We start from the raw sequence: 23,044 nt of genomic DNA, 5'->3' as shown, positions 1-23,044 counted from the left end.
AGAGACAGACAGAAAGACAGACACACAGAGAGAAAAAGAATGGGTATCCAAATAACCATATTTCATTCAATAGTATCATATCTTTAATATAATGATTCCTTGTTTGGGTGGAAATGAGAGTCTCATGGTTTTAGCAACTCATGTTTTCTTTCAGTAAACAACATTAAGCCCCTGGGGCTGGAAGTAAAGACGGAGACTGGACTGAAGTTCCAACAGTTCGTAACTGTTATATACATATGAGGATTTACAAAGAATGAAATAATAAGTATTTCATAGGAAGATAGAAAATTATGACATAATGAATAAAAGGTAAGTGGAGTGGAGGGTGGCTTTGGGTAGTTACGTTAGGTAATTGAAAATGAGCTAGGAAAAATTACCATCTGTGGGAGCTTATTACTGTAACCACAATAAAAAGACTTGGGTAAGAGAAGGACGGAAGAGCCTCAGGAAGACCTGACCAAGGGAAAGAGGAAGAAGATCATGGCCTGCTGGAAGAATAGGAAAAGGAGGCTGGTGGGGAGGAATAGAGGAGATGGGAAAGTATGGCCAGTAGGCAGATAATTGAGTTAGAAAAGAAACAAGGGCTCAATAGCTATGTGCATATGATCATATAGAATACTTACCAAATGAACTCCAAGAAATGGAGTTGTTTCTCTTTTTTTGTACCTTTTGTCTTGTTTGTAAGTTCATCTATTTTGGGGGAGGGGGTTATGGGAGGAGCACAGAAATGGTGGGATGAAGGGTGAACAAATGCAGCAGTGATACTCACTGGGCACAATGGTGAAAATTAACTATACAACTTGGGAGATGGGAGAGAAAAACTAGGAGAAAGAGAGGGAAGGCATGACACTGTTCAAAAAGAAATGTACTCATTACTGGACTTATGTAACCGTAGCCCTTCTGTATAGCACCTTTCCAATAACACAAAGAACAAAGGAAAAAGAGAAACGGGATGATCTTTAGTAGGTCTGGAAACTGTACTTTGTTGGAAGGTGTTTTGTTGTGATTCATATCTTTAAAGAACTGTTGGGGGCAGCTGTAAGGAAAAAGGATTGTGGTGGGTTAGAGGTAAGGGAGGACTGTTAGCAATGGGAAAATAAAGGAATGGGTAGTAGGGACAGCAATCAGTCAGCTGGACAAGGGAAAAGAGAGTAGGGACAAAAGCAATGTGGCCAGGAAAGTTGGAGAAGAGACCCTGGGACTTCCTAGTGAGGGAAAAGAGGGACCTATTGCGCTTATGATTTTCTGTGGGCTGTATTGGAAGACTGAAGGGGAAGACGGGAGGAGGAATAAATTTGAATGAGTGTAGATTTATTTGGACATGTTGAGTTTGTGATGTCTACTTCTGTCTTTGTAACTGCTCTTGCATTGCTCTTCTTGCTAGTCACACTTGATTTATTTGTATTCAGTTTTTGCCTCTTGAGCTGTGAACTTCATGAGGACAGAAATCATGTATTTTCTTCCCCAGCAAATAGAATGGTATTCATCAGAGACAATAGATCTTACTGAATGGAAGCCAGTGGCTCATATTTGCAGTCCTAGCTATTCAGGACGCTGAGATTGGGAAGATCATGGTTTAAAGAGAACCTTAGCAGAAAAGTCTACAAGTCTGGGGGACTCCGTCTCTAAAGTAATCAACAAAAATCAGAGCTTAGAGGCATGGCCCCAGTAGTAGAGTACCAGCTAAACAAGCAATCCAGGTGAGTGCAAATTCTTGACTTCAAACCCCCCTCCCCTCATTAAAAAAAGAAAAAGAAAAAGAAACTTTGCTGGATGGAAAAGAAAAATGAAATAAAGCAATACTTGGAATCATTTTAGTTTGAGATTAACTGGTGTAAAGCAGAAGCCAAACCAGGAAAGTTTACTAAAAAGTCCTGAAGGACTTTATACACATTTATTTAAGTGTTTATGCTTAGTACTTGCTTACAGAGGTGACCTAATATCAGAATCGAAGTGGCTCACTCTTTCTTTCAACCAGTGGGTAAGAAGACCCCGGGTACCTCAGTTCTCACTCCTCTGGGGCATGAGGGAGCAATGTGGACAAAGATGGCTGTTCTGTAGAAACTTGCTCTGGTCCATGGCATTAGCATCACCCTTTCCCAGGGTGAATGTTGCCCCATTTCACGTCTGGATAAGCAGCCTCTTACAGGTCCTGCGGTGGTTAGGGGGACCCATTCCTTCACTGACTTCCTTTTATGTACTGGAGGAGTCTAGTGTGCTCTGTTTCATCTGTGCCCACTTACTACAGTTGGCATCGTCATCTCCAGTTTATAGACGAAGGAGTGGTAGCTTTAGGGACTTACTCAAAAGGAGTGTCCAGGGCAGGCATTAGCCCTGACCCCAAAGTGAAAGCTCTCAGCCTCTAACTCATGTTTGCGGTTGGTTTCTTATTGAGAATGCTATAGAGAGGCAGCAACATAATTAGCATTTGGGCCTCAGAGTTGATCTTTACAACTAACTATTCAGTGTTTTGTTCTCTGTGTTTATTGACTTCTAAGCATTTCAGAAAGAACTATGCTCCGGTCTAACATGTCAATATAGGAAGCTATATAAGGAAAAAGTTGATAATATCATTCCAGTAATGCAATGCTATACACTAAATAAACACAATTAATAGTTTCTTGTGTATACCTCTAATCCCTATCTAAACCTTGTGCTTATCCTTATGTAATATTTTATGATTATTCCTATATAATATTTGCTTTTTATAGAAAATAAAGATATTATCATAAACAATACCTTCAGAATTAGGATATATCATGGTTCTCCATAAGTAGTGATCATGGTTTTACAATAAGTAGTGGTTTGACTTAATATGCCTTCGTTTTGATTACTTATGTTGAGAAATTTTATTAGTCAAAATTTATTTATTTCTGGTCCTGGGGTTGACCTCAGGGGCTAGTGCTGTCCCTGAGCTTCTTTGTGTTCAAGGCTAGGGCTCTACCACTTGAGTCATAGTGCCACTTCCAGATTTTTCTGAGTAGTTTATTGGAGATAGAGTCTCATAGACTTTCCTGCCTGGGCTGGCTTCAAACAGTGATCCTCAGATCTCAGCCTCCTGAGTAGTTAGGATTACAGCACTTGGTTTAATAATATTTATAATATTATTTATGTTTATGTTATATATTTATAAGTATGTATATATATTATTTTTATGGTGTTTTTAAATTTTGATTTATTGTCAAGGTGCTGTACATAGGGGTTACAGTTACAGACATAAGGTAGAGAGTACATTTCTTGTCAAACTTTCTACCTCCTCCCCACTTCCTTTCTCCCACTTCCCTCCTCCCCAATTCCTCCCCCTTCCAAGTTGTATAGAGTGTTTACAACATATTGTCTGTGTCACTGTTGTATCATTATATGCTTATATTTACATTATATTAATATTTATATTTAATATCATATTTTCAGTGAATTTTGATTTTTTTTTTAGATTTTTCAGAAAAATTGCAAATGTAAGTGTGGATTTCCTGCATTCCCATACTCTCTGTTTGACCTGCTATTAATATTTTACATTAGCATGATATATTTCTACCTTTAGACAATCAATATTGATACATTATCACAAAGTAAAGTCCATATTTTATTTAGGTTTCCTTAGCTTTGACCCAGCATTTCTGCTCTAATGCAAGATCCCATCCAGGATGCCAGATGACATTCAGCCCTGTCTCCTTGGACTTCTTTTTGCTATGTGTATCAGGCTTTCCAAGTCTTGATGACTTTGGCATTTTGAGAAGCACTAGACAGGTTGTTTTGAAGAGCATCATTCAATGGGGCTTTGTACCATTTGTCTCAGGATTAAGCTGGGGTGGGAAGATTGCAGAGGTTGGGTGTCATTTGTCGTCACATCAAGAGTATGCCTTAATCACATAACATGTCACTGTTGGTATTAGCCCTCATCACATGACTCAGGTAGTATTTGCAGTAATTACACAGAAGAATGTTTCTATGTCCAATGTGTACATAAGGAGTGAGAAGTTTATGCCCAGATCATTTGGACTTCTGCCTATCTTCACCATCGTGTTCCTGTGTTTTCTTTTTTTTTTCCTTTTTTTTTTGGAAGTTAAAAGTATTATTGTAACAGTGATGTACAGAGGGGGGTCACAGTTATATAAGTCAGGTAATGAGTACATTTCTTTTTGAACATTGTCACCTCCTCCCTCATTTTCTCCCAGGATTTTCCTTCTGATCCTCTACTCCTCAAGCTGTGTACTTCATTTCCAACATAGTGTCTAGTATCACTGCTGAATTAGTGTCTTGTTTTTAATACATTTTGCTTAAGTACTGGGGGTTGAACCCAGGGCCTCAAATATTTTAGGCATGCTCTGCCACTTGGGCTATATACCCACTCCTTCCTTTCTTTCTTTCTTTCTTCCTTCCTTCCTTCCTTCCTTCCTTCCTTCCTTCCTTCTTTTCTTTCTTTCTTTCTTTCTTTCTTTCTTTCTTTCTTTCTTTCTTTCTTTCTTTCTTTCTTTCTTTCATCATGTGTCTTGCACTTAGGGCTTGACCCTTGTCCTCCAGCTCTTTGTGCTCAAGGCTAGTACTCTACCACTTGAACCACAGTGGCACTTCCAGAATTTTATGAGTAGTTTATTGGAGAGTTTCACTGACTTTCCTACCAGGTTAGTTTCAAACTGAAATCCTCAGATCTCAGCCTCCTGAGTAGCTAGGATCATGGGTGAGAGTCATTGGTGCCCAGCTGTACATTTATGTCTGAGGTGGGGTCCTAACTATCTTTGCCTTGGCAGACTTTGGTGCATCCCACTTGAACTCGAGATCCTCCTATCTCTTCCTCCCAAGTAGCTGAGTTTACAGGTGCATACTACAACACTGTTGTTATTTTTTTTTAGTACTTTCTTAATTTATGGAACTATGATAGGTCATGGAATTCACGAATCATTTTCAGAACACTGAGATGCCAGTGTACAGGCTAAGTAGAAGAAGAGTGATGTAGTCTGATGTGCTCTAAAGGGATTGTTCCAGCTGCTGTGTACAAAGCAAATTGTGGAGAACTGGGTGAGTGGGGAGGCCTTTTGGAGACCAATGGTGCCATCTGGAAGAACATAAGAAGACAGTACACAGAGAGTGACTGTCTGACTGTCAGATAAAATTGGTGGTTGGGTTCAGAGGCTTGATGGTGCTCACTGATCATTTGAATGAGGACTGAGAAAGAGACCTCAGTGAAGACCCTCCAAGTCATGGGAATGAAGTCTTTTTTTTTTTTTAATAAAGTGTTGTGTCATGACTATTTCTAACCCTCCCTGGGACCTTCCCTATTTTGTTCCTCTTCTTTGGACTCTCTTCCAGTCATCAATAAAAGAGGAGGTTGAATGAGATCATTTCATCTTGTCTGTTACTCTGATGAGCCTTTGAGCTAGTGAGCTGGCAGAACTGAGTGCAGCCAGTCCCGGCTTTTAAATGATTCACATCAACCATAGATTTTGATCCAGGAGTAAGAGGACCGCAGTGGAGACAAACACCCAGACCGTGCATCATCCAAGCACTGACATTATCTTAATTATAGGCAGCCAAAAACACAGCTGCAGCTCCAGAATCCTGACATTGCTTCAATGCGCGGGGCAAGTCTCTCTCTCCATTCTGGTCATCTCCCCATCCCAGCCACAAGAAAAGAAATTTGACCTCATGATCCAGTTGTAATGGTGAAAGAGGTGCAAAGTATTAAAAGGATGGAGGGCTGGTTGTTGACCACCTACCTACTTGCGCAACAGTGACTCAAGGAGTATGGGAGAGACAAACAATGCATCTACTTAAAACGTGCCGTCGTTCAGAACAGCCTCCCCACCAGGCAGGCAGGAAAATAAATCCTGGACGTAGGAGATGGACCTGGGATCCTGAAGTTGGCTCGTCCAATGGTTGACAATGATCTCAGATAAGCATCTCCCCTTCTAAAAGTCTCAGGTGTGCCGTGAGGATAATAATCAATACAAATCCCTATCCATCAACAAGAGAAGGCAGGGCAATTCTGAGGGCAAAACCAGAATGAGTGCACATCAGCCCATTTCGCTATTTTTCATGACCATGGGAGGTCTTTTCATCTTAGACTCCCCATTTTTGCTGATGAGAGGCTCGGTAATTTGCCTAGAGCCATACCCCCTCTTAAGGAGACATTGAACTGGCCCCTCCCAGCCATCTTTCTGCCTCCCTCTTACACAGCCTCCTCTCAAAGACATGTCTCTTCTAGTTTTTACATGCTGACTCTGAGTCAGAAAGGACCTGTCAGCATTGGAGGGAGTCTCTTTCCTCCTGTACTATAGAATAGCCACGGAGAGGTGTTCTAAAGGAGAATGACGCTGATGTAAACAGGGCATGTAGGAAAATCCGGAATGTTTCTATCACACCTTGGGCCACCCGAGGCTCTATTTCTGTCCCTTGCCAGTTCTGCAGTAGGTCCCACACAGCCATCTGCTCAGCGAACAATTACTCACTGAGTGCTTTCTACAAACCAGGCACCAGAGACTCGAGCTAGGGAAGAGAAAACCAAGCAGAAGGAGACAAAAAGCAAAACCAGAAACCACACACCACAGATGAATTGAGAAACGGGACTGATGAGTCCTGGGGTGGAGTTGAGGAGGTGGAGAGCAGGCCTAGAGTGAGGGGTAGGGAGGGCTCACTGTGGAGGTGGCATCCGCAACATGAGAAGAAGCTGGCCTTGGGAAGTTCACGGAGAAGGGCGTTTCTGTCTGTGTGTTCCACAGGTGCAAAGGCCTTGAGCTGGGTGCGTCATGGGAACAGAAGAGAGAGCTAGTTAGGACTGCAGTGGAAGGAGCACGGGGAGTGGCACACTTGGGTGGGACATTCGTAACAGTGAGGGAAGAGAGATGGGTGAGTTGAGAAAGGTAATTGGTTGCTGGGGAAGAGGTCAGGCGGGGGTGGGGCGGCAATGGTAGGTTGTCTGGAGGAATGAAAAGACAAAGACCAGGAAAATTTCAGTGTCCTGCCATGTTTCTTCCCTTCCTTTGACATCTTCTTTCCATTGCACACCACAGTCACAATCCAAAATGACTCACAGTAGCCAGATAGTAGAAACAAGCCCAATGCCCATGGTGGATGAGAGGATAAACCAAGTGCAGTCTCTCCATGAAAGCAAATATTATCCAACCGGTAAAAGAAACACATGCTGAATGCGGATGTACCTCGGACACGTTGTGTCAGTGAACAAAAAGACCCAAAGAGTGACATATGATTCACGTTGCATGAACTGTCCGGGATAAATAAATCCACAGAAAGTGGAGCAGCAGGAGCTGGGAGCCAGGCAAGAGGATTGGGATGACTGCTTTGTGAATGACAGGGTTTTCTTTGTGGGTGATCTAAGCCGTTGGAACTCGATAGGGATGGTGTGATTGTCCTCAGTGCCACTAAACGTTAGGTTTAATGTTACGTACATTTCAACTCAAAGATACATTTTTTTTTTCTTCTGTGTAGCTGGTAAGATAAATGTGTTCTGACGAGCCTAAATTAAAAAAGAGGATTCCACTGGAAAGACTCTGAAATTCTTGAAAGACTCAATGGCATTCGGTCCCTGCCGTTTGTGGATTCCAGCAGCTGGAGAGGTTAGAACTTGCATCCCTTGCCTTCCTCTAATCACCTTCTGTCTCTAAAAGGAAGAGAATCTGATTGGCCAGACTTGTCTGTCTCTTGTCCTCATGTTCTAGAGTTTTCCTCTAAAATCAGGTCGCATGCTTTCCCCTCATATGTGGAAGCTAGAATCCGCTTATAAACTTATAAGTAAATATGTTGCACGGAATGCAAGTGTATACACATGTGCTAACTAAAATATGATAGCTTCAAGGGAGAACTCCAAAAAGTGTAATTCCTGGGCTGGGAATATGGCCTAGTGGCAAGAGCGCCGGCTTCGTATACATGAAGCCCTGGGTTCGATTCCCCAGCACTACATATATATAAAATGGCCAGAAGTGGTGCTGTGGCTCAAGTGGCAGAGTGCTAGCCTTGAGCAAAAAGAAGCCAGGGACAGTGCTCAGGCCCGGAGTCCAAGCCCCAGGACTGGCAAAAACCAAAACAAAACAAAAAGTGTAATTCCTTCTACCAAGTTTATAACATTTGAAAAAGAAAGGAATTATCTTAGTTGCAATTTTTCTAACTGAAAACTTTTTCAAGGGCGTAGGATAAACGAAAACTAGACCAATGCCAGAATTTTATTGTGAAATGATAGGAATTGTGTCCACTGTTTGAAGTCATTGGCTATTGTTTCAGTACCATTTTCTTTTAGAGGCTAGTATTTAAAACTTGATTTGCTTTACAAATTGTTTACAGTGCTTTGTGATTATCTACCTTATCCAGTGCCTTTAACCTTGATTTTGTTGTGGTAGCTTCAGTATCCTGTCATGTTTTAGTAGCCCAGGAAACATACATTTCTTTTTAAGAATTGGTTATTTGACAAGGTAGCAATTGCTTAGAATTGCTCTGAGAAAACAAGTGGATTGCTTTGGAGTCCCAACTTCTTAGTTTGGATGTCTACCACGAGCCAAGCATCTTTACCCCCACCCAGCCCCAGCACACAGGATGAGCAGACAAGGCTCTGCTATTTCCAGCATCCCATCTAGGTAGAGTGAGATTAAGGACTTAATTAAAATAGTGCAATAGAGAAATCTGCATTTCAGAATTAAAGGTAAAGCCTAAGTATTAAGGAAGATGCAATGTTAGAAACAATCCTTTCCAGAGTGATAGAGCCTCCATTGACTTGAGTTGAAGTAGTTATAAATACCATAAAAAAGCCTTACTTTTTTACTTTCTTGCTACTAATGGTACATTTACTTACATTATCCCTCCACAGAAGTGTATAAAACTTACTGTGAAACACATCCCATTGTACATTCACAAGCAAATTGACTGCAAACTTAAAAATTGTGGTTTACAACTTGGTACAAATACTTTAGGCCTCAATCCTATCTTCAAATCACTGATTTTAAATTGGGCAATGGATATGAAATTACTTTTTAACTAGAATGATTGCACTATAAAATGTTATTAATATTTTAGGAAGGTTGGAGCACCATCTTTTGTTTTTGTGTATTCTCCACTAGGAAATAGTACTCATAATGAAACAAGGATGTCTGTCTTCAAAATTTAATTTAATTTTTTTTTATTTTGTGGTTAAATTTTGTCCTGGTGTTCACTTACAAGATAAATTGTTTAATTTGAGGTGAAATGGTCTTAAGTGATGTATTACAAACCGACAGATAAACATGGCGTGCACAGAGACACTTTACTATGGGAACTGTACTGGAAGTTTTTGAAAGCATGTGAAATCGCACCTAAAATTGTGTTACTAGTGACTTTAAGCAGCAGTGCTAAATTTCTTGTACTTGAATGTATTTAGTCAATTACTTCTGTTTAAATGTCTATTGTCATTTTGTTTTTTACCTGGTTTTGTAATTTGTGCTATTGATGGGGGGATATTCTTGGACTGCAGGGGTTACTGTCAATGTGTGATTTGTGTTTTTATTTTGTAGAATCATCTAATGTGATATACCAATTTTATAAGTGATATTTAGATAATTCTAATAACTGTATATTTGACAACCTATTAAAATGTTTTGCATTGGAAAAAAAAAGTGTAATTCCTGAGAAAGGCAAAGTCAAAGTTCAACAAAGTAAACACTAGGAAAAGGGTACTTGAAAGGGGTGGGGTTGTGTCAAGAGGAGAAGGGGAGATAAATGAAGAGGAGACAGGGAGGAGAATGAAGTCAAGAAGTCAATGTATATCCTGGAAAATGAAGAAAAGTGAGAGAAAGGGTGGGTTGGGATGGATGAGTGAGAATGTTGAAAAGGATGACATTGATCAAAATACATTGTATTCATAAACTGTTTTGTTAAATGGCAATTCTTTTGTACAATTACTTAAAGATATATATTTATTTTTTACAAAAAAAGTTGGGTGCTGGTGGCTCACACCTATAATCTTAGCTACTCAAGAGGCTGAGATCTGAGGATCATGATTGGAAGCCAACCCAGGTAAAAAAAGAAAAGTCTGTGAGACTCTCATCTCCAGTAAACTACTCAGAAAAAGCTGGAAGTGGTGCAGTGGTTCAAGTGGTAGAGCCATAGCCTTGAGCACAAAGAGGCTCAGGGACGGCACTAGGCCCCAAGTTCAAGCCCAGGATTGGCAACAAACAAACAACAAAGCAAACAAAAAGACCCACCAAAACCCATCCACAGGGGAAGGGATGATTGCCTAACAAATAAGCTATAAGAACCAGAATTGGGGAGAAAATTACACTGGGTGTCTTAGCCCAGTTTGTGCTATTATAATAGAATACTATAAACTAATTTTTAATGAACAGAAGTTTATTGACTGTCAGTTCTGGAGGCTGGGATGTCTGCAATGGAGTCGCTGGCATCTCGGGAGTGTCTTTTTGCTGCTTTAAACCAGGGAGGGGGGCTGGAGATATAGCCTAGTGGCAAGAGTGCCTGCCTCGGATACACGAGGCCCTAGGTTCGATTCCCCAGCACCACATATACAGAAAACGGCCAGAAGTGGCACTGTGGCTCAAGTGGCAGAGTGCTAGCCTTGAGCGGGAAGAAGCCAGGGACAGTGCTCAGGCCCTGAGTCCAAGGCCCAGGACTGGCCAAAAAAAAAAAAAAAAAAAAAAAAAAAAAACCAGGGAGGAAGGTAGATGGTCAAGGCATGAGATACTAGTTTGAGTAGTGTCAATTCTATTCACCTCTGAAAGGTCCCACTTTTTAAGGTGACTACAGTGGCAATAAAGTTTCAACATGAGTTTTGTTGGAGATGACAAATCTTCCAGTAGTAGTCACGGGAGAAGTGCAGAGAAGAGCCCTTCACTCCAAACACCACCCGGGCCACCCTCATTTCAATAGCATATCTGGTCCACATTCACTGGGCAGCTTCTCAGCTGGCTCGGGCTACACACTGGTGACAGAATGATGACCATGACTGTAACCACCTCTGCTCTGCTACAACCATTTGTCCCAAGAAACGATGAACATAAGAACTGAGCTAGCAAAGTAAGTGCTGCAGGAAGAAGGATGGAGACTGCCTCGGGAGTTTCTCTGGCTATCGTCTCTCTGTGGTCTAAGCGGTCCTGAGCAGGAAAACTGGTATCACTCCCCTGTATGGCTCATTGAACTGATGTCACCACTTCTTGGTTTATCTGGCTTCTGAGACAGACTATGAGCCTCTGTGCTATCTGGACCACAGATCTCATACAAAGGCTGAGAATGGAAAGAAAGCAGGAACGCAAGTAGAGAGGGAGAATATACATAGCATATACTGAGAACACTGGATTGTACTGTTCTTGCTGCCTTCCTGATGAAATGGCCGGAGCTAACTTTTCTCCACCTCCATCTTGCCCCATGTTGAAGGTGCATCTGGGATGACACTAGTGCAAAGTGACAGCTGATGGCAATGGTCTTACAGTCATTCCAACAGGGAGCCGGGTCTGTCATCTGGTCGAGCCCTCTGTTGCCAACAGGGCAATGACCACATGATTGACCCCAGATGGTCGCTGTGTCTCTGTCCAAAGGCTCTCTGCTGGGAATGTCTTCATATCGCCTCAGCCTTACAATGAATGCATCAAGGGGTGGGTTTGGGCCTATCCTTGAGTTGAGAGATGATGGGTAATCTTTCCACTGTTTCTTTCTTGATTTTTCTTTTCTTTCTTTTTTTTAAAATTTGACTCACTTCTAAAATAAAGAAGAAAGTAACAATTTTTAGTCACTCTCTTCTCCTGCACCTTATAAGCCTGAAGTCTCTTATTTGGTCTCTATGACATTGCATTGATACTGTCCCTCCATTCTACACCCAGCACCTCAGAGAGGACCTCCGACCCAGACAAGTAACCTTGCTTGGGATGCAGATGAGGAACATGCTCAAGGAAGTTGAGTGCTAAGTGAAAACGAGAAAGGCCGGGGCAACCAGAAATCTATGGCTATGGCTGTCTAAGTCTATATCTGGCTAACTTCAAAACTCATGCCTTTCCCTTCATACCATTCAGCTTTCTGTTAAATATTGGAAGAAGTATTTCTTCAACTCATTTCATATGCTCTGATCAGACCTCATCCCAGATTAGTCTTTTCCTTCAACTACTAAAAAAAAATGTATGGTCCTAAAAGCCAAAACACCCCTATTACTAATGTTACTATTACAGCAACAATGAAAGAATGACAATAACAGCAGCAGAAGACTTCCTTTTGGAAGAAGTTGCTATACATCCAGCACGGTATTAAGTGCTAAGTATGTTGCCCACATGGACCTACTTAATTCTCATAAAAGTGCATATAGAATCCATTTTAAGCACACGTAGATCAGGGCTTGGAAAGTTGACATTTCTTGTCTGAAGGCACAACTGTAAGAACCTGGGTTACAGCCCAGCCCCTGGCCTAATCTCACACCCAAGACATAAAAATGTTATCCTGGACTCTCTTACTAGTGTTCAAAGGCTATAACTCAACAAGAGAACAAATGAGGAAGATGAAGAAACTAAAAAGATGTGGGATGTGATCCTTGATATTTTTTACTCCTGAAGAGAAAAAAAAAAGGGGGGAGAAAGGAAAAAAGACTAATTGGCACTGAGTTTCATCCCCTGTCCGCAAGCAGATGCCTTCAGCCTGAACTTGGGCTTCCCTCACACAAATGGAGCTAGCTGTGTGGACTGGATTCAGCTAGAGGACTGGATAGCTCTGTATAGGTGAGGCAAATACAAATGCAAAAAAGACTCTTGCATTGAAAATCCAAGTCCTGATATAGCAGCCTTTGTTTCCTTCGGGCACTCCATTTTCTTTGTTTTCACTTGCTTTAAAGCTACAAAAGGAAGACCAAAAAAAAGTCTCCAAAGTAGTTGCTGGGTTTTAGCTTCCACCTGCTAATCTGCCCCCCGCCCGCCGCCCGCCGCCCCATGGCTCCCTGTCTGGCTCTCTAGCAGGTGTAACTGGCAGCTGTAGCAGATTTCTCCCAGCATGGGCCAGATGGAAGGGGTGCAGCCAGCACAGTGGGATAGATTTTGAAAAAAAAAATACATGCTCAGACCCTCAGTAAGGCCTGCTAGGGAAATATGGCACCGAGACAAAGTGTGCCAAGTTGGCAGGTGTCTGTGTCTGTTTTCTGTGCGCGCTGGTGGGATTCCTTTTGGAGGGAGTTCGCCTCCCCCTGAAGCACCATCCTATTGGTCTGCATCGGAGTTGTTTTGCAGCAATTCTACCAGATATACCTATCACAGAAGCTGGGTGTGAAGCGTGGGTGTGAGGGAGTGATGGCCAAGAAACCTTAGAGTCCTGAGGCAGATGCAGCCTGGCTCCACCTTCTCTGAGCTGCATGATCCAGGACCAGCCATCCCTCTCTGAAGTTTGCACTCCCGACTTCTAAGATGAAGGATGGAACTTAAAGGAAGTTCAGAGACATGAAAGAGATCCAAAAGATGTATCAAACAAACAAGACCAGGGAAGTACTTTAAAAAAAATATTCAGGATGTACATTTTCGGGAGAACTACAAAGCAAGGTAGAGAAGGACTTACTATAAAAAAATCAAGAAAGGTAGGCAGGGCACAGTGATGAATTCCTATAATCCCACTATTTAGAAAGTGGAGTTGGGAGGATCACTGTTCAAGGCTAGCTAGCCTAGGCAAAATGGTCAGTAAGAACCTGGCTCAGAAAACCAAACTGTGCTGGAGGAACATGACTTCAATGACAGCTACACAGAAACAGAGGTAGGAAGATCACAATCTAAGGCCCACGAGAGCAAAAGTGAAATGCCCTGTAAAAAAAAACAAGCAGAAAGACTAAACTTGCCTAGCAAGTGAGAGGTCCTGAGTTCGTTTGCTAGTACCACACATACACAGACCAAACAACAAGAATAACAACAATAACAACAACCCTCAAGATAGTGTTAAATCCAAAAGTAAAGTATAGAAGTATGGGTAGGGGGTAGCTGGAGGACTGTAATCCTTGGTCTCTTTTCATATTTCTCACAAAGGAATTGGCCTTATAATCATTGTATTGTTTCACTTTTTCCCCCAAACGTTTGGTATTTTAGTGAACAATTTTTAAAAATAGTTCTTCCTGTTTTTCAGAGTGAAAGGAGCCTCCCCTAACGTGACACCTCACAAGTAGAGTTCACCGTCTTCCCTGTTATCACCTCCCCAGGGACCACATACCTAACGTCATGCTTTGTATGACCTTGAGCAAAGTTACAGATCCCCAGGGAGTATACAGGCTCGTTGAGAATTTGCTGTTTACTGAAGACATGATTTCTTCTAACCGTGCACCTGCTGCTAGGGTTGCTGTGATATCAGAGATGCTCAGAAGAGCCAGGCCAGCCGCCAGCATAGGTGACATGCAGGAGAGGAGAAAGGAGAGGAGGAAGAGGAAAAGGAAAAAAGGAGAGAGAGGGGAGAGGAAGAAGAAGTGGATGGGAGAAGAAGAGAGGAGAAAGAGAAGGAAGAAAAGAGAAGAGAGGAGGTAAAGAGTGAAGAAGGGAGGGAGAAGAAGGAAAGGAGGGAGCAGGGAAAGTGGGGGAGGGCAGTGAGGAGGAGAAGGAAAAGAAACTTATTCAGAAGAATGTGCTTTCTAGAAAATGATTCTTTCCTACCCATTTTCCATCAGCCATCCCCTATTGCGTGAGTTTGTTTCCCATTGCTGTAATAAAATTCCTGAGGCTTCGTACTTAATGAAGAAAATAAATGTGTTCCAGAAAGCTGGATGTTCTGGGGTGTGACACCAGCATGTCCTTGGCTCTGGTGAGGCCCTCGTGCTGGTGGCATCACAGTGGTGGGAGTAGTGTGAAAGGGAGAGATGACATGGCCAAATAGGAAACCAGAGAGAACAGTCTGAACTTACTCCCAGAGTACTATGCTATATCTTTCTGAGTCCCGGCTCCCAGTGATTTGAGGACATTCTAGCAGGCCCCTCCTCTTAGAGGTGCCAGCAGTCCTTAACCTGTTTGGCTGCTCAAACATGGTCCTGTGCAGGGAAAAATCATATCTTCACTGTAGAAGCTACCACCACCATCTACCATCAAGTCACATTGAGGGGAGAACAATAAATGTTTGCAATGTTTGATTTTATGTACAAACTGCTTTTATTTATCTTTAGGCTGATACTGATTACACAAACTCATTTGCGTTGTTGGGTTAAAGTAGGTCAGTCAGGAAGAGGTGCGCCCAAACGGATCCTAGAATCTGCAGTTTTTCAAGCATCTCATGAATCCTCTAATGAATCCTCTAATGAAAGCTCATGTTTGAAAAGTCATAGAGAAGCATTCATTTCCCCATACTGTCTTCTGTCACATTCCCCAGTCCTTTCCTTTGCAAATATCAAAGTTGGTAAAAAAAAAAAAAAAGGAAGCCCAATTAATATTATTTTCATGACCATATTACCATGATGGGTGAAAATGAGATTTTTTTTTAAATCCATGCTCAAATTAGAATTTTTTTTTCTGAACTAATTGCTCTCTTCCTCCCAATAAAGCAGTTGATTGCAAGTAGACCGCAAGATGGGCAGCTTCTTGTGGAAGATACTCATCAACAACAATCCTCATGGGTTTCACATTTTGGCACATCTAGGTTGGAAAAGAAGTAAAAGAAATACATAATTCATCCACATGCACAGGAAATGCAGTAGTTTGCAGTCAATGTGTGTTTATGCACACGCACATACACACAAACCTAAAGATCACAACTCTATCTTGGTTTTCTGCCTGGAAGTTCTTAGTGTTTTCTTCTCTGAAAGATCAAGGAGGTTTTACACCCTAAACTCATCATAAAACTTGTTAATTCCCATTTCTATTGTCGAAGCCTATGAGGTGTTGGGGGAGGGTCCTGAATTTCATTTCCTAAAGCTTATTCTCTCACCCACCAAGTGTATGAATGTACCTTCCTCCATTAAAGAATTGAGAGCCCAATTTGTTGCTAGGGAGTTACAAAAGGTCAGCTTGCGACCTCTGATGCTGACTGGATATCTGTGATGGTCTTCATTTGCAAGGGACACTCAGGTGAAGAATGAAAAAGATGAGTAATTCTCATAGCTGTAGACTTAAATTGAGGAAGAAAAGAAGTAAAAAAGGAATTACACTGTGATGTGAAGAGGGGTAGGAATTGAGAAGAACTCCATGATAAAAAAAAAAAAATAGACCCCTAACATATCTTCCCTTGCACAGGGTGGGCTAGGCACAGCGGGCTACAGCATTCATGTTTGTTGTAGTGATTGCCCTCCACTTCCTAAGAGTCTCATCACTGATCTTTAGAGAAGATTCATCCGTCATTCTTCACTTCTTGATATTACTACATTTGGCGTATTAGCTTCTGGATAGGTTTATATAAGAGGAAGAAAGCGACAAAGTCTTTAATATACAGGCACAGAGCTCTTGGCTATAACAGAGGTACTCCAAGAAATGATGCAGTGAGTATTCTCATGTTGATGAATATTTATGGAGCATCTACTCTTTTGAAGGCATTGGGGTAGATACAAAAGTGAAGTCAACAGTCCTTGTTTTTACAGGTCTTAACGGCAAGAGTGTGTGGTAGATGGCCAGGGGAGCTGGAAATGTTAAAAGATAGAGAGGAAAAAGAGAAGAACAACTTAAATCATGTATATAAATAATCAAAGCAGAGATCTTCTCTTATAAATGAGGCTGTAGATGAGAAATAGTTATGTCAGAATATAAATATGGTTCTGGTGTTCATAGCTTTTGGTAGAAAACAACTCACTCAAAGAAGTAGCAGCTGGTGCAGTAAAAACAAGTGATGGGGTTAGATTTTGCATCTTCCAGGAAATCTTCCCTGACTGCCCTCCCCCACCCCTTTTCTCATTTCCAGGTTCTATTGATCTCCATGCTAGCTCCATATTTATGCTTACCATAGTGAAATACAAATTGTCTTGTCCTTTGCACATGTGTTACTCTCTTTAGACTCTGAAGTCTTGAGTTTGACCCCATGACTTAGCTTTGAGATATTAGCACCTCGAGTAGAGATGGGTGGGGTGATCTTTTGAGAAGGCCATGTTCAATACAGAACATGGTAAAGTTCTCAGTACAGACTTGGTAGGCTAAATAATGTCACGAGAAATCAAAGGGTAGGGGGCTTAGAAGTCATCTTTCCAAGAGTCACATATTCACATGAAAACTTGGACAGATGGCTAAAAGTAAAGACCGCTTCCAAACTTTGATTCAAGGGGCTAGCATCAGGACTGTACAAATGCCTCTACTCAGTGTAGGGTGGACAGTTTCCCTTTATACCTGGAGAAACACTGCCCACACCTCAGAGCTTTCCTACAATTTAAATGATAGCTTGCCTTTCTAGCTAATTCTGCATGCTTGTCTACAGACTTGGAGAAAGGAGGTTTTTTGTAATTCATGTGGTGCATGTTTTCTCTCCTGAAAGTTGGATTTTTTTTTTTTTTTGGCCAGTCCTGGGCCTTGGACTCAGGGCCTGAGCACTGTCCCTGGCTTCTTTTTGCTCAAGGCTAGCACTCTGCCACTTGAGCCACAGTGCCACTTCTGGCCGTTTTCTGTATATGTGGTGCTGGGGAATCGAACCCAGGGCCTCATCTATACGAGGCAAGCTCTCTCGCCACTAGGCCATATCCCCAGCCCTGAAAGTTGGATTTTTAAAATAGCTCTTTGGGTGAAAATGATTTCACTAGACACCTCTCCTGGTCCGTTCCTGCAAATCTCTATGCAGCATTAACTAAGGTCCACTTCTGCCTCCATAGAGGTCTGGAAAGAAACCTACAGGTAGAGGGATGAAAGCGGGTGTCTTTGAAGACAGTTTTAAACAAATCCCATTACCTCTAAGGATTGATAAGTGAACAAAGATTTGGGGCCACCCCATCCCCCAGGCCCAATTTTCTAACTATCTACTTGAATATATCTTAATGATATCAGGGACTGACTCCAGACATCTGAATTGCCTAGAAATGATTGGCAGTGTCTCTCAAAGTGTCACTAAATCAATATTGCTCAGAGTTGTAAACACAATAAATCCTTACTCAACCCCATTGTGATTTCAAAGTCAACACTGAGATTTCATAAACAGGGAAGCAGCGTGTCAAGAGCAAAGGCCAATAAAGTAATTTGAATTGCAGACTTTGCTCCCCAAGCCAGGGATGCTGGCTCTTCAGCTGTGGTGTACTGAAGGTCATTGACACCTTGCATCTTGTAATGGATCATGCTGAGAACACTTAAATTTCTGTAAGCATCTCCCCAGGCCCTAGGAACCCTATGAAATAAGCTGCTACATCCTGCAAAACAGTACGGGGGGATGAGGAGTGAGGGGGTGGGGGTCATTAGGAAAGCAAGAGAAGGCAGGGAAATCACAGCTCTGAACTGAGACCATGTCTTGGGCAGCTTGCCAGCCATTGGACAACTGCAAGACAAAGGTCTTCTAATAGGCGATATCTATAAAGTGTCATGCTTAGAATCTACAAAGGTACTTGTAAAGCCATTGAAAAGGATATTTGTTTCCATGTGTTTTGTAAGTCCTGTGACTCATTTTAACTCTACTTATTTTGAGAAGTCAAGAGGCAGGATGAGAACATGATTAGGCTTGAGCCTCAGGATGAAGGAGTAGGACTCTTCCTGTATATTGTCAGCACCACCACTTTCTCAGAAGAGCCTGGCATCTGGTATTCTGTGCTAGGATTGGTGGCTAGACAATGATGACACCATAGCAGCACTTACCGAGCATAGGTGGGGCCCTTGAAGTAGCTGCCAATGCTGAAAAGCAGTGATTGCACAATATCTTGAGTAGAAGAAAAGAAACATTTTAAAAAAAACTACATAACTCAAAGCCACATAAAATACAGGAATCACAGTAGAAAAGTGGGGAAAGTTACTTACAAGCTGTAGTTATCATTGATGCACATATAAAGACATTGGCTAGTACTCCACCTAGAAACCATCTGAAATGACAGGATTGCTTAGATTTAGCATACTAACTCACCATCTCTAATCTTTGCCATGTTCTTTTAGACTTACTGTAGTGAATGGGGGACTGGCAAAGTGATAGACATGAAAGGGAAAAAAAGAAGACATAAATAGGCTCAATTGGACATAGTAAAGTGATATTTAAGGGAAATATAAAAATACTTCAGTGGAAAGGACAGTTCTTTCAGCAAATAGAACAATTGGATATTCGCAGGCAAAAGAACAAACTCTCATAAAGTGGAGGATGCTTCAAGTGGTAGAGTGCCAGCCTCGAGCAAAAAAGCTAAGGGACAGTGTTTAGGTCCAAGTTCAAGCTCCAGGATTGGCACACACACACACACACACACACACACACACACACACACACACACACACAACACACAAATAACTTCATATACAAAGTTTAACTCTAAATGAAAGAATTTTAAAAGGACAAAAACTGTAGAAGAAATTGTAAATGGAAAACTGCAAGACCTTGGGTTTGGCAAGGAGTTGTTAAATACAATGCCAAATGCACAATTTGTGAAAGGAAAAAAAGACTAATTGGATGTTATGAAAGTTTAAAAAAAATCCCTATGAAAGCAAATACTAAAATAATGTAAAGTCAGTGCACTATTTGGGAGAGAATATTTGCAAATCATATATGTGATAAAGTACTTCTAGCCAGCATCTATAAGAACAAGTAAAACTCAACAATAAAGAAAATGATCCTTGTAAAAATGGTGAAGAGATCATAGTCCTGTTTTGGAGGTTGAGACCTGAAGGATTGTAATAAAAGGCCAACTTGGGCAGAAAATTTCTCTGGATTCCCATCTCCAAACTAACCAGCACAAACGATGGCTGGAGGCATGACCTGAGTGGTAGCAGGTAGTCAAGGAAGTGTGAAGCCCTGTGTTTTTGAGCCCCAGTACCACAAAAGACTGAAAGATCTGACAAGTAGTGGAAATTTAAACAGCAAGAGACAAGAGGCCACTGCACACCCATGGGTGGGAGAGGTTAAAATCTCCAAAAGGATAGCACCAAATGTGGGCGAAGATGCCAAAACACAGAAAGTCTCATCAATTGCTGTTGGGAATAAAAATGGTGAAAACACTCCAGAAAATAATTTAGCACTGTCTTGCAAAATGAAAAGCAGGCTTATTAAATAACCCTGAAACGCCATGCCTTGGTATATACCTGAACTGAATTAAAGATTTATCTTTAAATGCATGTAATCCTTTGTAGAAACTTTATTGAAAGTTCTTTAAAGCTGTAAGCAACCATGTTTTTCAACACATGAATGTGTAAGTTAAACACAATATACCAATACAATCAGATATTATCTAGGAATTTAAAAGGAATGAGACATTAGAACATCATATTTATTGTTGCTGTGATTTGATGCATCCTAGAAGTATGCAACTAAGAGAGATAAGTAATTTGCCACATTAAACATATGTAGCAAAATGCTCTACAGGATAAGGAATTCAGAAAGACAGTGGCGGGAAAATCTGCAACTCGACAAGGAGCAACATTCAGTGTGAAATTCTCCTGTTTGGACTAATGATCAAATTTGATTTTATGCTTATTTTTTCTCATGGTTAGACACAATCTTATGATTGTGTCCTGGCTCCACACAATCAACAAAATTCATTCACTTGAAGTAGAACTGGCCAGATCTTGCCACTACAAAGACAATTTTTCTCCTTTCTTTACTCTCTCTTTGCAAATATGTTTCTAGACATAATTCACACTCAAGAGATAGGAGTTCCTAGCTGTGCCTCATTATCAGGGACAGAATATGAACACAAGTTTTTCAGGAGAAACATTTCATTAACGATCTCCCGAAGCGAAAGACAGGGGTCCCTGATCAACTTGAACATTTGGGAAAGTTTTCAAGAGCACTGTGTGATCTCCCTAAGCTTTTATTCTGCAAAGGCACATCACGATCTTCCAACTTAGAAGATTGTACGGTGCAGAATTTTGCAAATCTATTTTTAACCACCGGACCTCCCGCCTTCTGTTTGTTTGGTCCTATTGTGAACTGAAAAAGAATGCTTCTCAAACCTTATAATTAACTGGGAGGCATATTTTAAAATGCTGATTCTCACTAGGCCTTATTATTATACTAAGGGATAGGATATAAGACTTGATATTTAAAGGCAGCCACCTTAAGCCATGTGAAGAATTGGACCCTCCAAACAGGCAAGACTCGTGAATAAGTAACACCTCCTGACCAAAGTTCAAGGACCGTCAGCCCCTAGGACTGAATTCCTTACATTTGTCTAGTTGATTCAATAAATATCAATGCAGTTTTGGCATGCAGGGTAGAGAAGTAAAGGTGGCACACGAGAAATTTGTTCTCTGGTTGCACACATCCCGATAGCTGGAGTTAGGCTACTGACAAACAGACACTTGAACCTCTACAAGGTCAAGGGGTAACAAGTTCACCAAGGAAAAGTAAAGCCAAGGGTATGTGTGATAGGAAGTAATATGCTACTTATGTTACACATGGTGTCATGGAAGGCCTCTCTGGTGATGCCCTCACATTTGGACCTATTCCTGAAAGAAGCAAGGGCACAGGTTATGAGGCAGGCTATATCTCTGGAGAAGATTTGTACCAGGGAGAGGGAATCGCAGATGCAAAGGCCGCGAGGCACAAGTGAACTTACCACTGCTAAGAACTGACCACTGCCCTGGAGTTTGGGGCAAAGAAAGGTAGGGAAGGCATGGCAAGGATGCGTGGGGCAGAAAGTAAAGTCAAAATATGCTTATAGTCACACCTGATCATGGCATTTTGATGGAGATGTCCTGGACTCTTTATGGGTGGAAGGAATGTAAACGTTGTCAGAATCAAGATGAAGTCACTTGCGTGTGACAAAAATCCTAACAAAAATACACAGTGCTAGGACATTATGAAGACAGGATTGCCTGGTCACCATTACAAAAGACTGCCAGAATCGTATGTTTGCGTGGGACCTCAGCAACTGCATATAAAAAGTGCCTTTACAAGGATACCTGGCCCAAATGTCCTTTTCCACTTGCCTCCACCTTATTTGAATATTTACTACACCCAGAGTTTACTACATTCCCACTACAAGGCCACAGCTATTCCCAGTTAAGCAAGTATCTGTACTCTTTGGTAAATCCTTTTCTGATTGTTCTTTTGCAGACGGAGTTATTTTAGAATAAAAAATACAATAAGGAACATGAAATCTCAGTAGGGACTCCTTGTTTCCCACAGGGGCCATCCAGTGTCCTTGATTTCAGGAAGGGGCACTTGCACTGGCTCTGTGGCCTTTCAACAAAGGATAACATACCATAAAGTAGGTAAATACACTAGGGAGGTGAGAGGTAGGAAAGCACTTATTTACCCCTGTAGATAATTAACAAATTTCAGCCACACAGCTACATGAAATGCTTTGTGGAAGAAGAAGGAAAGGAAATCATCAATCAATTACAGACCCATTTATTATAAAGTGCTGCTGCATGAAAAAAATCTAAATTACCTTGCACAGGCAGAAATAATGAAGCACAAGGTAAGCAGGACTGCATGGAAGGAAGTTTCTCGAAACAGATTGGGTTCTAAGAGGAGAAACAAATGCAAATGCGTTAGAAACCACCATTATTAAATAGGCTGGGAGCAACAAATTCATAGTAAGGCTTCTCCTCCATACAGTCTTCAAATGTATGTCCGATTAAGCAATTCATAATAAATAATAAGATAGAATCACATAATGTTATATGGGGGCCATTCATTTAAAAAGTTCTACAAATGATCAATTTCCTCTGTATTGTAAAATAAAAGATAGGTAATGCTACTTAACACAATTTTGGATTCTCATTTTGCTTTTCCATTGAGGAAAGACTTCATAGAGTTTATGCTATTGTCAGTTCTCTATGGACAATGATAATGATGGGAACAGTCATAGTACCTAAATTTTTCGCAATGCCTTATAACTCACAAATACCTTTCCTATACCAAGGTGATTTCATCGGCCCAAAGGTCACATAAGATAGTACCATTATCTCTGTTCTGCAAATGAGAAGAGCATCACTGAGGAATATGATGAAATTGTCCAAGGTCACACAGCTATGAGGTCCAGTGCCAAAACATCTAGACAGAACACAGTGTTTTGTCTAAAGTG

The 23,044-nt window shown here is 41.3% G+C and overlaps 1 protein-coding gene across 6 annotated transcripts in view; it reads right to left on the bottom strand.

Annotated features, from left to right (window-relative positions):
• Positions 1–15,055: 15,055 nt before the first annotated feature.
• Positions 15,056–23,044, bottom strand: part of Tmem71 (transmembrane protein 71) — a 30,231-nt gene continuing 22,242 nt past the window's right edge. For 2 of the 6 annotated variants that reach the window (XM_048358952.1, XM_048358956.1), the window contains exons 7-10: positions 22,406–22,481; positions 18,831–18,892; positions 18,672–18,732; positions 15,056–15,559 (exon numbers count right to left, since the gene is read on the bottom strand). In XM_048358952.1, coding sequence (XP_048214909.1) covers positions 15,517–15,559; positions 18,672–18,732; positions 18,831–18,892; positions 22,406–22,481 — 242 coding nt within the window. In that variant the 3' untranslated portion in view covers positions 15,056–15,516. The remainder of the gene's footprint in view (positions 15,560–18,671; positions 18,733–18,830; positions 18,893–22,405; positions 22,482–23,044) is intronic. The other 4 variants (XM_048358950.1, XM_048358953.1, XM_048358954.1 and 1 more) reach the window with 3 other exon arrangements.

Source organism: Perognathus longimembris, chromosome 12, assembly GCF_023159225.1.
Source record: "Perognathus longimembris pacificus isolate PPM17 chromosome 12, ASM2315922v1, whole genome shotgun sequence".
In the NCBI taxonomy this organism is placed as follows: domain Eukaryota; kingdom Metazoa; phylum Chordata; class Mammalia; order Rodentia; family Heteromyidae; genus Perognathus; species Perognathus longimembris.
This window is presented reverse-complemented; position numbering and strand designations above follow the sequence as displayed.